Source organism: Sprattus sprattus (assembly GCF_963457725.1).
Source record: "Sprattus sprattus genome assembly, chromosome: 14".
NCBI classification, from domain to species: Eukaryota; Metazoa; Chordata; class Actinopteri; order Clupeiformes; family Clupeidae; genus Sprattus; species Sprattus sprattus.
The window spans coordinates 7,736,810-7,752,462 of record NC_137912.1 but is presented as its reverse complement, the minus strand read 5'-3'; the positions used below and the strand labels follow the sequence as shown (position 1 = coordinate 7,752,462).

At 41.0% G+C, this 15,653-nt stretch overlaps 1 protein-coding gene across 1 annotated transcript in view; it reads right to left on the bottom strand.

Moving 5' to 3' along the window:
- The window catches only part of phf21b (PHD finger protein 21B), a gene marked incomplete at both ends in the record, with an annotated part of 84,398 nt that extends 79,270 nt beyond the window's left edge, over positions 1-5,128 (bottom strand). The window contains 3 exons of the mRNA XM_080851180.1: positions 4,311-4,376; positions 4,642-4,674; positions 5,075-5,128. Of these exons, the coding sequence (XP_080707306.1) occupies positions 4,311-4,376; positions 4,642-4,674; positions 5,075-5,128 (153 nt within the window). The remainder of the gene's footprint in view (positions 1-4,310; positions 4,377-4,641; positions 4,675-5,074) is intronic.
- Positions 5,129-15,653: the final 10,525 nt, after the last annotated feature.

The following is a 15,653-nucleotide window of genomic DNA, read 5'->3' as shown; positions in this document are numbered from 1 at the left end:
CCAAAGGCCCTCCTATGTACAAGGGACTCGCATTTCAGTCACTGTCAGTTTGCTTCTTGTCAGGCCTGTTCTCCTGTTCCTGTTCTCTTGTATTAGTTTTATGTGTCCTTTTCTGTCTCTTCCCTCTTGCTCTGAATACATCTCTAAAAGTCTCCCTCTGTCTTTCCACATTTCCCACCGCACCTCCTGTACTCTCTTTGGCTGGAGTTCCTTCCAGCTGATAATCGGATCTCTTTCTCCCCAGCCCTCTCTTTTCCTCTTTTTTCCCTCCTTTTCTTTCCTTTCCTCTTTCTCTTATGGGCACACGGTAACCAAATGGCTCTCTGTAAGAGGCTACCAAAGCTCTCTGCAAGCCTAGCCCTGACCGACTCACAAACAACCCTGGTTTATTCTGGTGTTAGTGAGTAAAATGTTATTTACACTAGTATCAACCTCCCTCTCCGCCTTTTCCACTTCTCCTCTTATCTTCCCAGCAGCTGTATTAATTAATCCGAAACAGGAGCGTGGGTACAAAACAGAATCCAAATAAATAAGTGATGCAAGTAATCCCTTTTTACAGAGAGAGAGCCAGAGAAAACTCAGGAAAAAATGGATTAATGAGGACAGCATCCGTGCCGCTCAGTGGAGAAAAGAAGATGGAAAATCTTGTTGCTGAAATATGGCTTTTACAAGTGGTTTTTCCATTTCAGCATGCTAATGGCTATTAGCCTGAATCACATATAGAAATGCACAGTTGGCAAAAAAAAGATGAAACTTTCAGAGGAGTGAGTAAAAGTGGAGAGAGAGTTTGTAGGCTAAAGCTACAATGGTGTGCTGTGACTGTAAACAAACCCAGTCCAGAGTAACATGCATAACATGAGAGCTAGCTCTGCTCATTACATCGGAGGAATGTGTGACGACCTCAGTGATGCAACCAAGAGCAAGCATGCCACGGTCTAGCAGAGGAAAACATTCCACTTGTTTGTATGCATTTACATGTGAAATAGCACACAGAAATGGGACATATTATGAAATATTTATTTCACGTCAGGAAACTGAGGGGGGACAAAAATGTGAAAGATGATAAATAAAATAAAATAGAATATTTTCCAATACGCCCTGAGGGAAACAGCAGGTCACTTGAGACAGAATAGTTGAACAAGATTATTATTCTCTCGTAATGAGCTTCTTTGCCATCGGCTTAGCAGTTTCTGCTACGCCACCCTAGTGAAGCTCACAGCCTAAAAAATCATATTGGATCAACTGCAAGGCCCCAAAACTACACTTCCTGGAAGACAATAACATACTTTTTTTAGGTTTTGTTTGTCTTACATGCTAGCATAATTAGTTTAAACCACAAGCGACTTAAGAAGAAGGTGTATTCTAGGCCATCTTATACAATCCATTCAGGCCTGTCCTTTTGTTGAATGCTATTAACTATTTCTTCTTTGTGGAAAGAAAGTTCTCATGCCTTATGGCAGGGTGTGCACTATAGGGGGTGCAAGGGATGCAGACGCACCCCGGCTCAGACTTAAGGAGGGCCCAAAATTATAATTATATTGCATGAGCCACGACCTTAAGCAAACTCTGTGTTTTCTTCGAAAAATAAACAAATTCAGTGCTTAAAGGTAGGGACAGGAAAGCGATGTAAAGTGTTTCTTGAGCCTATTCCAATGGTTAAGGGTACATTCTCATCAAAGTATGTAATTGCTATTGAACACTTATTACAGGATATGCCCTGCCACCATATATGCCTTACCCTCTATCAGTTTTAAGATAATGTTGGTTAAGAGTGTTCTAGTATGTAACAAAGACAAACAAAAACAAACCGTGGTGCAAAGAACGGAAAGAACATGAACAGCAATTTGAGAACACAACATGGGAGGCGGGAAACACCAAGCATATGTCCACTTTGTGTGTGTCTGTCAGTGTGTGAGAGAGAGAGAAACGTCAATAGAGTGTCCACTTTGTTGCTTAAAGTACAGTCTGGACTGTAAATTCTGAGGTTAGCAACCCCCATGTCAGCACATCCGCTGTTTCATTGTATAATTCCATCATGGAAACAATACTAACCCAAACAGTGCAAAAGTAGGCCCATGTTTTTTACTGTATTCATTGGGGAGGAGGGGGACTTTTGCCATATCTTGCACGCCGGGCCGACAGCAGGACTGAGCAAGCCCGGCCTTATAGAGCTGTTCTGATACACCTCAGAGATTACTGAATGAAGATCCATGGGAGTCATAACTGTCATTAGAGCTAGACCTATACTCGCCAAAAATATGGAATAGATTGCACTGTGCTGAGAACAAAAGGTAACACATTCATTTACTTTGGTCCATTAAAATGATCAGGTTTACTAAAATGCACAACAATGTCTTCCTCTTTTGAGTAGATAGATCACAACAAACTAATGCAAATGCTATGCATGCTGCCCTTATGTGGCTTATTGAATTATGTTTTACATTTAAAGCTAACAAGACAGTCATAAAACGTAGTACATTGCATTAGATAATGCAGTGTTTAACACTTAACCAACTCAAACGACAGGAACTGTGTTATAGGTCTGTTTTAGTATGTATTAGTTATGACTTCCTGCATCCAAAATAGAAAAGCGTTTTGGAAGTCGAAAATTAAAAAGTCAGTCAAAATTAAGTTACATTTATCCTGTTTACATTCATATAATATAAACTTAATAATTTGGCAACAATCACAACAAACTCCAGAACAACATATGGTGTGTGCATACGTTGTTTGAATTTCAATAGAAAGTGGTTTGGAGGTGATTATTATTCATTATATATTACGCTTACACAAGCGCATTTATAATAAATGGACTGTGTATACAAAATGGACTTGTACAAAAGTAAACACAACCATCTGTATTCTTCAGGTGCTACATCAGTAACCTCCGAATGTCTGCCAAGTAGAAATCCTTTCGTGGTCGACAACAACTTGCTTCTACATCGCAAACCAGAGCCCACGAAAAAGTGGAGGTCATATTTGCTAGTGAAATAGAACAGAATACGCTCTGTCTGGTGATTAAACATCCCTTGCGCTGTGCTGACTCGGTTTTTCTCTCTTTCTACCTCCCCTCCCCCTCCTCCAAAAACAGCATCAAAGCAATCAAAATGGTAATGTTCGGCATGAATGAGACCCATCCCCCACCACGAAACTCTGCAGACTTTTTCTCCATGTTAGGAAGAAACCAACACCCCTTCTCGCACAAAATGGAAGCTTCCACTATCAAACTGAAGCGCTTTGCAAAAACATTACAACAAATAGAGCCTAAACGCTAACATTTTTGTTTGAAATACATCGAACTACGTTAAACTCAAGTATATCGTGATGATATTCAGTATTTTATTACAATCTGTGTCGTTGAGCATTTGAAACACGTTTAAATGCAGAGGCCAAAAATCAAGGCGCTGTTCCAAGTGCTGAAAAACTGCATTCCAAAGGAAACGCGATCGATTAAACTTAACAGAAGGCAAAACGCCTTCAACGAGGACACGAAAGGACTAAACAATAAACAGTTTAATCACTAGTCTTTGTGTTGTTCTTCATTTAACATTGTTGTTACCCATAGTTGCTTGGGGAACTTCACAAATTCAACGAGGAACGGAGCAAGCATTGTGACTTTAAGCATTCTATGGCATCTGTTCGTGGTGCTGAAAAATAGCTCCTCTAGGCGGAAGAACTCCACTCGCTAAGTCCTTTCACTAACATTTCACGATTATACCTCTGATTTCACCCTACAACCAGTTTAGGTCGTTTATGAAACGACGAAAGTTAATCGTCTAACACCGTTTGATTCAAGATTGTAAAAAGTGAAAGTGCACCAGTGAGATCGAATCAAATGCTACCACGTCGTCATGTGACCAAGTAGAAATAATACCCAAGACTGGAAATAAAGTAACAAATTAGTCTATTTATGAAATTACAAACTTAACAGTCGTCTTAATATGTCAAGACATGCACTTAATTTCCATAATTTGACGCTGGATGCCCAAAAGTGAACACCGGATACTTGAAAGCATATCCTTTATTACTCTCCAGAAACATGTCGACCTACTCAAAATGGACGCTAAATTTTTCAACATTTCATGTTACACAACTTAGAGTATTCAGACAATTTCACGATAAACCTAAGGCACTTCTTTCGTATGACGACTTCGCCAAATCCAAACACACACGAATTCCAATACTTTTCAGACATTTGAAAAAACAAAATTGTCCTAAACATAACGGTCTATCACAATACAAGGCTACGCCGTGACATGAAAAATGATTACTAATAAAGGACCATGAGGCAAATATATGTAAAATCTTACTTGTTTTTCGCTTAAGGCTGTTATTCGTGTCTGTCTGTCGTGAAGCTGTTTCTTAAGCTCGCCATCCTATAATTGAACAAAACATCATCAGTAAGTATACTGCTTAAAAGAACCAAAATACCAAGTGGAACAATGCCGATACTGACAAAAACTTGAATTGATACGTAACGTTTTCCAGCAAAGTCACATTGAGGACAAAGCTTGGAAAACGTCTTGAAGTACGAGGTCTAAAGGAAACAAGATGAGATTTATGCTGATAAAGTTTCTCGTACACTCAATGCAACTGCCTTATTCTGAAGACAACCACAATGCTTTACAAATAGACATTTACCTGTGGGTCTTGCTTCATCTGTGCAACTAGTTTCTAAACGAAGAAAAGAACGAGAGGTGAATTACAAAAAGTGTTTCAAGTTAGTATGTTAGGGAGGAACAAAGCGGCGAGCATACACAGCGAGTCAGTTTCTTGCACCTCATAAATATTCAAGTCTCGTTCTGATCGCTACACAAAACCACCGCATTATTTCTCCAAATCCTTGTTGCTCTAAAAAGACGCACGACATTAGCAAAGTACTCCAAAAAGTACATTAACAATCTCTATTCGAAGTGCATGTTACGGCGTCACCAGATATAAAGGTGAAATATGTTAGATGGAGCACTTATTACCTCGGAATGCTAACCTCTCACGTTTGATCCCATCAGATTTTTTCTAGCTCTCACTCGTTCGTAAGACCAGTAATGGTATAATAATACGATGCTTCCCTTACCTGATGACATTGGATTTCTACTTTCAACGCCTCTTGCAGGCCTTGTAGTTCCATGTTCCGACTTCAAAAGCACTTTTGTTCCACTTTCGCTTCAATCGCGGGGAAGTTTCCGTATAATAAAGGTTTTTTAAAAAGCGACAATAACAATCGAAAGAAGAACTACTCAGTCTGCAAAGCAAGTTCTCGCTTCTTTACTGGGTACAGGACTCATCACTCACTTTACGCCAGTGAGCAAAGTGCTCCAAAGAGACCGAAAAGATTTCAGCACTCGGACAGATCCACTTCAAAAATAGCACCGCGAAGACGCATTCCGTCGTAAAGCTAGATATGTATTTCTTTAGGTTATTTTGAGTTGAATAAGGGGGACTATATTTTGTCCGAGTCCGCGGCTTGATTTCACTTTGCCTGGGGAAAAGTTGCGCTTCGGCTGTCAATGCTAATTCGAAAGTTCCCGGATGGAGCAGTGAAAGAACAGAACTCTCCCCTCGTCTGTCTTCCTCTCCCCCCTCTGTCACACAAGCATACGCTCAGTCATGCGCACTCCCGGAAACATATACAGGCGACTGATCTACAATATTGCAAGGACAAGTAGGGCTACTGAAGAAAGTCCTTATGGGTTGTACAAGTAATAATAAGCTATTTATAAGGCTCTCTAAACTAGAGACCTTGTTGGTCAATGTATGGAGGATATCATATATATATTTTTTTGCCATTATATTTGATACATTTTCCTTATCTATATATAATATGAGACATCTTAAGAGTCTTTGTTGTTTATACTGAGTCTATATTGTTTATATAGTTTTGAATATCATATGTGTCACTTGTTTTTTGTGTATGTTCATAACAGGCCATACTCACTGCCTGTGAGTAAACTAGTTAATCTTACCAAAACACACCTGACCTCATTGCTATTAATTTAATCAGTTTTAATCATATGCAAATTAGTTACTCGGTCAAACTACATGCATTACTCGAGAGTTGAATGTAGTCTTTGGATGAAATTTGCCAACATGTTTGTGATCTTTCCTAATTCCTTGTTTTATGGAACCATGTAAGAAAGCCTGGTTGGCTAGTAAAACTCATAAACAAAAGTAGATTAAACCGCAATATATGGAACAACTTACTCAAACAACTATAAATTCTAACTGTTAATGGATTTAATACATTCTTTGTAGTTAGCACAGTTGTGGACTAGGCTTACATCACATATGGGGCTCACTGGCCAAATAATTCTGAACCATAAAACCAAAACAATGGTCTGCCTGCCGAGGATTACGTTTTTTTGATGGCCCTCTGCTTTCTCCTTGTAGACTCCTCCCTCTTTCAAAACCTCTATAGGCCTCTCATTACTTTTGTGCTCTGTCTCCCCCACATGTAAATGAGCATCCATCCCCTCCAGCTATTAAGATGTGAATAAATATCATCCGTTAGTCTTAACTTCGTAAGAAAATATCTTTTACACTTCAGAGGGCTCAAACAACAGAATTAAACTATGTAGGTCAACATGAGTTTTTTCTAGTTTTTCACTGTAAAAGTAAAGGTGTGCGCATTTAACATTATATTTTCGGTTATTTTAAGTTATCACTTATAACCCTCATACACAGTTATCATAGAATGCTCCAATTTTCCCAAATGTTTTTTTCTTATGGGGAAAAGACCAAAATATAGTTATTTTACCTTTTTCTTTCTTTTTAAAAAATCTGAACTTGTTAAAGTATATATCGTCAAATTCACATAAAACAAAATAGACTGTATCTAACTAATGAAAATCGGGTCATGAGCCGGCTAACAGTGTGACGTCTTGCTCATAAATATATTGCTCCTTCCCCCTTGCTGACACTCTCTACCCCGACTGTTCAAGGATGGCCGTCCCCTCCCCCTCCCAAGCATCCTCCTCCCGAGCAGACCAGTCAAGTCGCAATTGGAGATCTTTTCGTGTGTTTGGCCAGCCGACGCCCAATCAGGAGTTGCCGCTGATGCATATGCCTTCAGACCGACGCAAGTAAGGATGCTGAGGGGCGAATCAGCGTCACGGAGTGGGCTGGTCTCGGCGCGGATGTGAGTTGAGAGTTGATGAGTAGCCGAGATAGCATAGCTGAGGATTTTACATCAGTTGTGTTTAAAAGCACTCATATTCGAAAATGGTCTTTTCAGCTCTGATTTCTCATGGCATATGAAGAAAATGTAAAAACAACAACGAGAAGATCAACTGTGGACGCATTTAAGAAGCTGTGAATAAAGCCTGTGTGTTAACAGTTACAGCATGAAAGGGTCTGCTTGCCTACTGAAGAGGGCGAGAGTGTAAAGAGAGCGAAACTTAAGCACCATGGACAGCACCGCTGCTGCTGGACCCGTTTCATAACGCTGCCACACGTCGTGTTTGTAGACTCCCATTTTCATATCCCTCCTCGAAGCTTTTAATTAACTTTCTCACCCAACCTTTAGACTCACAAGATTTGGCATATTAGTGCACAGCTCAAATCCCGGGGGATTTTTTTTGTCCTCCAATCTCGGTGGGTGTTTTGTCTCGGGCCTTGTCTTCGCATATCACCGTGTTGTGCTTAAACGGCGGATGAGATATAAGTTGGCCCAGTCTCCGAAATTACCTTTGTATCTCAGAGGGGAGATTCTGTTCTCTTTTTCTGGTGAGTTGAGAGAGTGGATATGAGTTTCTCCACTTGAGTCGACCCCTCCCCCACCCAGCACAGGTCGAAGGAGCTAGTGCTGCCACGGCGCTACATCAGCTGTTGCTTTTCATTTCACGGCTCAGCGATGAAACTCTTGAACTCCTCTCTGAAAATGACCAGCAGTCGCTTTCAATTGCAAGATGCCTCGAGTAGGTTACCACACTCTGACGTCAACGAGCCAGAACCCTCTTTCTGGGAGGATTTTGTTGTTCTCCTTTCTCTCTCTTCACCCCGTTTGCCTAGTGGGGATAGCTTGAGTATTTATAAACATTCCGAATTCCCTCAACACATCCTTTGTCTTTAGGCCTATTGGAGAAAAAAGGTCGAGTTTGGGTACAGAACGCTTCAAATTAAAATCTGGCTAGTCTATCATTTTACATCAGGATGAGAAATTAACTGGTAATAACTCAGCTGGAGGAATTTAATTAGGCTTTGTATTTTGTTTTAATCCCATGACCATGGATTTAATTTAATCTGTTTCATTCAAATAATGAAAGGGCATGACAGTGTGCTGAGCCTTGGCTATTTGTTAACATCACTTCCAACCCATGTGGTTCAGCTCAACATTTTAATGATTCTTTCAAAAGTATTTCAGAGACCCTGAGTCAGCGCTGTTGGTTTTGATTGAATCATCCATAAATAAATAGATACATATACACACTATACTGAATATATACATACTGTATATACTTACACAATATTTAATTATTTAAAAAGTTAAGTGAAATACAATCTACTTGCATGTTTTATATTTCAGAGGGAACTTGGTGAGTAAAAAAACTTCACTGCCCTTACCATGAAAATGTACAGACATACTATATAGACTGACTGAGTGTATACTTTTTTTGACAAAGCCTTGAAAAAGACACTGCAACAGTATTACGTTATGTGTATCCATAGATTTCAGTATATTCAGGGTATGAACTCTGATGTAGCCTATCAGTAAATAAAAAGCCTTATACCCCCACATCTGAAAGAAACATACCCATTTATGCCACTTCGGCATCAATTTGTTGCTTTCAAGACTCTTTAATTTACCGCTACGTAGCCTGGGTTGAGAGCTGCACATGCTTTCAAGCACATTGGGTAGTTTGTCTCGTCTCTGTGCATACTCGATGACAGCAGCCCATTAAGTAAACAGCTCTCACACACCGCTCTTACTATCACACTACTCTGTTCACACACTCCAGAGCTGAGCACTCTCATGCCGAGTGCCTCTTAAAAATCTGTCCCTGTTATTCTGGAAAGTCACAGTTACACCTTTGTGCCTATTATACCTTACTGCGGTAGGCAGGAATGGTTTGTTGGTGTTTCTCATGGTAACACATTGCGGCGTTAAAGTTGAGCTGTGCTCAGGGGTCAACATGTGACATCTACAGCTGGTTGGCCAAAAGTGAGAATCAGTAGGCCCTCTCTGTGGTGGCAGGATAGGACGCTCGTGGTCAAAGGCAGTCTATGGCTGTGTTCGAAAACTTAGATAGCTGTTTTGATCCTTGATCTCACGTTGGACAGGTGTCTGACGAGACAGGTCTTTTTGGGGAAAGATGTCTTTAAAAAAAAAAACCTGGTTGCGAACAGTCCTTCCTTCCTTACTATAAGAGAAGGAAGGAAGGAAGGACACATTTTAAGAGTTTTTGAACAGAGCCTATATGTCAGGACCTCATCAGAACTTTTCAGTATTTGTGCAGATGGGCCCCAGTGGCCCTTCACCACGTGCATAGGGGCCAGAGAGAAGAGGGCGGGGAGGTGCTGTGACAAGCCTCTGTGTCTAATGGCTGATTGAGCGAGTAACACACTTTCCTGGAATAGAGCAGAGTCTGTCACTCATGCTCATACTGCGACGGTGAACATCATCCTCGGAGAGAGAGAGAGAGAGAGAGAGAGAGAGAGAGAGAGAGAAAGAGAGAGAGAGCCGGGACTGTGAGGGCCCTGGGCAGCGCTTAGTGTACAACATAATCCGCCAAGTGCTCAGTCTTGCCTCGGGCCCCTTCGTGAGTAAGCACGCCAACCAGCCGAGTGGAAGACAGAAACAGAGAGAGAAAAAGAGAGAGAGAAAAAGTGGGGGTCGGTGGAAGAGAGAGGGGTGGATAGAGAGAGAGAGAGTGGTGGATAAACTCGATTTGATTTGGATCAGCCGGCCCCCACCAAACTTCCTGGTTCTGACATCAGCAGTCCTCCCTCATCGGCAGCACTCTGGCTCCATCACTTTGACAGCCAATGCCTGGGTCAGATGTGACAGGGCAAACTCAGGGGCGGGGATTAAACATACACCATTATGCAAATATGTTTATGCTTCGCCCGTCAGGCATCATGGTCTTTTTTTTTGTTAGTGCTTAAAGACTTTGGGAGATTGTTCGTATTGATAAGTAGCGCTAGAGAGATGGAACGGGGAAGATAAGCCAGCGGGGTTCCGAATTGGGGCGGTTTTATGTGTGCGGTTTGTCAAACACTATTTACTGTCGTGGGCTCCCGCAGAAATAAAAGGGGGTTAAGCGAAGCGTACAGCCCGTGAGCCAAATGATTATGAAATCAAGATGTGGCCTGAGTAGTCATCTACCAAATCATGCAGAAACGGCTCCATTAATTCAGGACGCTAAATCATTACACTGGTCTCTGTGGTTATTTTTTATTATTAGCATCACAAACTAAATGCAGTACATAAAAGCCATTACAAATGATGAACATGACCCGTGTGTTTGGGCCATCACTATCAGCGCAGGGGGTAAGAGTCAACGCTTTCAGCTCGAATGGGTCATCTGAACATGCAACATGACATATTATCACTGAACCCTGGCCAGGAGTGACATTTGCCTTTGGCTTAAGAGGAGCGAGCAGTCCTGGCAGGCTGCTGTGAAAGTGAAACAAGCTCCGGCATTGTGAACTGATGAATGGACAGTTTGGTGTGCTAGACTCACTTTGGAAGGTGAAGGTTTTTCCTTGTACGTCCTTTGCTGGAAAGTGGGCCCATATTGTCGTGGCAACAATCTGAAAAGTAACATGCTGTCCGAGTTCACCCATTCCATACCTGTCAAACTGTGGATTGGAGTGAGAATGCGAACACATGCTGGTTCTCTGTATATGGCCCATTTCCTTCAAACTCCTTATGCTCCAAAAACAGGTTTTTTCAAACAAAAATGAATAAATAATATATATATATACATATATATACATATATACATTATATATATATATATATGTATAAAGCACCATAGAGGCCATGGTAATAGACTTTACTGTTGAAAAGCATTTTGTGTGAGTCTCTCAGTACCTTTCATGGATTATCAACACAGGAAAAAACCCTAATAGATCTTCACATCATTACACAATATAATGTTTTCTTTGAAAATGATTGTTGATAAATCATTATATCTGAAGGCTGCATAGCTAAATTGATTGTACCATGTATTGATGAAAATGGCCTTTCAAACCAGGGCTGTGTGTTTGTGTGCTGAATGTGTTTGTCTTATTTCACAAAGCATACACAGACAATGTTTACAAATGTTATGATTGACAACCAATATGTGCCTTTGCCCTCTGAGAAGGCGTGTTCTCACTCTTCACCCCCCTCCCCCCTCCTTTCCTCCTACGGGAACACGCTACTCTTCCTGGGGTAGTCAGCGAAGCAGTGATTCACTCTCCCAGCGCTGAGATCACCATTAATAAGCTGCACTCTGCTCTTTCCCTGCCTCTGTTTGCAGCCTCCCCAGATAAGAGCAAGAGCAATTACTACACAGTGGCCAAGTGAACCATTGCCTTTTAATTTAGTTCACTCGCCTGTGTATGGAGAGGCCAGAGACATCCATGGACTTCTGGCACATAGAGCACACTTGGTCCTTGTAATGTAAAGCTCTGGAAATGGCAGATGGCATGAACTCCAGCATTCCTTTATTATAATTTCAATAAAATGATGCTGGAGTGGGTATCAGTCACAAACCTAAACTAAAATTGTAACGTTCTTACTTCTAGCGGTATCATTGTCACGAGGAGGGAGATGCATTTCACATATTCAGTCGTATTTATGCAGTTTGTATTGCTGTGAATTGTCTGTTGAATTGCTGTGAATTGTCTGAATGTTTATATTCCCTCCCCCCTCTGTGGAAATTCCTCAAAGACAAGCTGGTCCTAGTAAAATAGTAGATCTGGAGATTTGGTTAGGGGAAAATGAATCACTTCCCTACATCCCCCCAGCGAAGCCGACTCAGGAGGAAAGTCATCCTCAAGGATACTCCTGCTGTTTGTTTTGATGGGGAATGCTGATGGTGCTTGGATTTATATCCACTGGGTTTTTTATTATCTATTTATTTTCGCCTGGTTGGGAACAACAGTAGTGTTTTGTCTCCTACACAGAGGAGTGAATTAAACCCTTATCACGACGATAAACTCCCCGCGTTGAGCAGTTGCATGATTAACATTTTGCCTACTCAAGTGAAAGCGAACAAACAAACAAGCAGAGAGCATCAGGGCTTAGCACAGCATTAGTCACTGCCAGATGGGAAGAATGTTCATCACTGGAAATTTCTTTCAGACCTACAGGCAGGTTTCAGGCCTTCATCCCAGGCCGTTGTTTCCCTTGTACGTCGCTTTGGACAAAAGCGTCTGCTAAATGACTAAATGTAAATGTAAATGTAAATGCATATTTAACATCGCCCTCTTTTCTAGCCAAATTAACTCATGCTCTGTACAGATCATGGGCACTGGTTCACTGCATGTACAAAATGGCGATAGCACAGGCTAATTATGAGGGAAATAATATCCATGTACTGTATGCCAATCCAAACAGTGTTTTCGGAGAGTGGATTTGTCCCATCGCCCAGCTGTCCTCTTGCCCCAGAGTGGTTTGCCTATCTGAAGTGTTGCCCTGTGAGTTGGGGGTCTACACCACTGTGATGGCTCAAGGCAGTCTGGTAGTTGGCAGGCAAAGCACAGTTAAACACTGAGAGAGGATAGAGCCAGACAATGTGAATAAGACAGAAAGTAAGGCACAGTGGATTTGTCAGCAGCACAGCTCAGAAGGAGAAGGTGGTATATATAATCGTTTATCGACTATAAACCTGGTGCTTTATTGCGAGGCATCAATGAGCTGTCTTACAACTCATGGACACAAATTCAAGATGCCTCCAAGAAATGTCTTAAAGGACATCAGCTGTGTAATTATCATGTCAAATCTCTGAAGGCTGGAAGGACAGACTGTACACTTTACATTTTATCGGCCGCATGTTTAATTTATAATGTAGATGGTTTCAGTGTCAGTATGGTCTTTTCCTGTTTTGAACCACTAGTGCTCATTTTGACAATTTCAGTATTGAGCTATAGTAGACTGTTATTTGACTTGTCCAAGACATGATTTTATAGAGATGCTGTATCTTTCATGAGAGGAGACATAATGTTTTGGTACAAAATCAACACTTGCTGGTCAGCAGGCAAAGTAATGATTAACACAATCAATTCAAACACCCTCTCTGAAGCTCCCGTCAGAGTGATCAAAGCACTTTCACGTTTAACTGCCCAGACAAAGTTTTAATCATTTTTTATTGGTCTTACTGGCAATAACATTCATATCGTGGACATTTTTCCTAGATGTGGTTACATTTTAGATGCTGCAATATTCAATCTGCCTGAAGTAAGTCCAGAAGAGAGAAAGCCTCTCCCAACCACGGGTAGTGTTTTCATGTCTAGAGTTGAAGGCAAGCCTTCATATATTTATCCACTGAAGCATATATATTTATCCCTGTACTTCTTGCACTCTCCACTTCTTCTTTGCACTACTGTTCTAACAATTCACAGCTCCTGTATATACTTTCCTAAACTTCATGGACCATTGCACTGTTTGTTTTTGTATTGTGTTTGTTTTTGTATTGTGTTGTTATGTATATTTTGTGTAAGCATATTGAGAGCCAGTTCACCAGGTCAAATTCCTTGTTTGTTAAAACTTACTTGGTCAATAAAATCTGATTCTGATTCTGATGCCAATTAAAGACCTTAAATGGTTATGCTTAGATGAATAAATTGTTCAGCATCTGCTAAATGTAATCACATACAATTCAATAAAATGTATTTGGTTCCCCTACAGTTTCTGTTTTTTGATGCGCCAACCTTTTGTTTGAAAATTAACTAAAAACAACAAGATGTAGTGTGTTAGATAGAGCTGTAGTGTCCAAAAAGAAAACCAATTCCAAGCATGCTTGATTATACTCATGGAGAAAAGTGATCAATATTTCCGCTCTTAGCCAAGACCAATACCTTTCACAGCCACTAGAAGGCATTAACCTAATTGGGCCTTCAAAACAAGAACCACTGAACAAGTGGTCAAGAGTGAGTGGTGACCTTTTGTGCAATGTGTCTGATGCAAAACACATCAACAAATCTAGTTATCAAGTAGTTAACAGTCTTTTTAAACCAATGTATGGCCATTACAACCAGACATATTTTTTTTTACGTGGTAGTGTGTGTTAAAAATGTCAAACTACTTCATATTCACTTTACACTTTATTTTCACAATGTGGTAAACTGATTTATCTTAGGATGATAATACACCTGGGTTTGTTAAAAGAAAGTAACTAATTACATTTCCTTATATGATTCTTGCATTCGCTTCAGTGATTATCACACCAGACAGTTAACTAATTGTGCATAATTACCGTATTATGAGTCTAGGGTGCCTGGTTGACATTTCAATATGTCATGTGAGCAGATAAGCAATTAAAAGTGAGTACAGAAAATTATAAGCTGAAACCCCTGAATTAATTAGCAAATTAGCATAGATGAAGATGTTACTATCATCTAAAGAGCTGAGATGGGACGCACCTTAAATATTCAAACTGAAAACGTACAACTGTGCCATAAAATGATTTCTGCAATCCTGAACATGTGTGGGTCTGAGTGCCCACGACCCGACCTGAGTTCGAGTCCATCTCGCAGTCATTTTCAGATCCCACTCCTAATCTCTCTTCCCACTCATTTACTGCCTCTCTTCACTATCCTGTGATTGAAAGCAAAAAGCCCCAAAAATAAACAAAAAATCTTTCATTCCCAGCTGGTATGTAAAAAAGAATAGTGGTAATAGACATATAACTGGGCTTCTGGAGAGCACATGCACCATGGTGGAATATGAGCTGCCTCATTCACAGTCATCACTGATGTTAAACATCCCCTAACAGAAAGTGATCAATAACAACAGTCCCTTTGGGGCAGGGAGAAAAAGAGAAAAGAACCTGTCTTTAAATCGCAGCCCCCATTTGAAAGTTTCAGGCAAAAAAAATAAATCTAAAAATCAATACATTTGGTTGGCCTCGTCAAGCACAGAGTCATGGGAGCTGCTGCCCACGCTGACAGGCTTTGTGGACTGCTCTGATCCTTTCTGTTGAGAGGCCACTGTGGTTGAACACGGTGGGGCCCCACCATTTTATCAAGCCTGTAATCTCCCGGTCACCATGGGAGACGGGGGGTACCACAGCTTTGCTTCACTCTTTTTTTTGTGAGGCCGGGTTGGCCCCTCCTCCACCCAGGGTGATGGCAGAGGCTCCTGGGGCCCTGCAGATGTCCCTATTGGTATGACATGGTGGTGTGGGAGTGGGAAATATCACACACGGCGACTGTAAACAAAATATGTGGCAGATAATAAGGAGACCTTACACTGGATGTCTGATGCCAGTCCAGTGGGACTATTTGTAACACTTAGCAGTAGAGGAAAAAAACTTAGAGGTAGGGCATTTTCACTTTTAAATTAGTATATTTTTTACTCCTTGATTCCAACTCTTCTCAAGATGACCTATTGTCTCTGAAAAGAGGCCTGCTTTGGTCAGAATCCTGTCCCTAGTTCATGGTGGCAAGCCTCCCAAGTCTCTCTCTGCCAGCTGGTCAGGGGTCTCCTGCTGCCGATACGGCTCCCA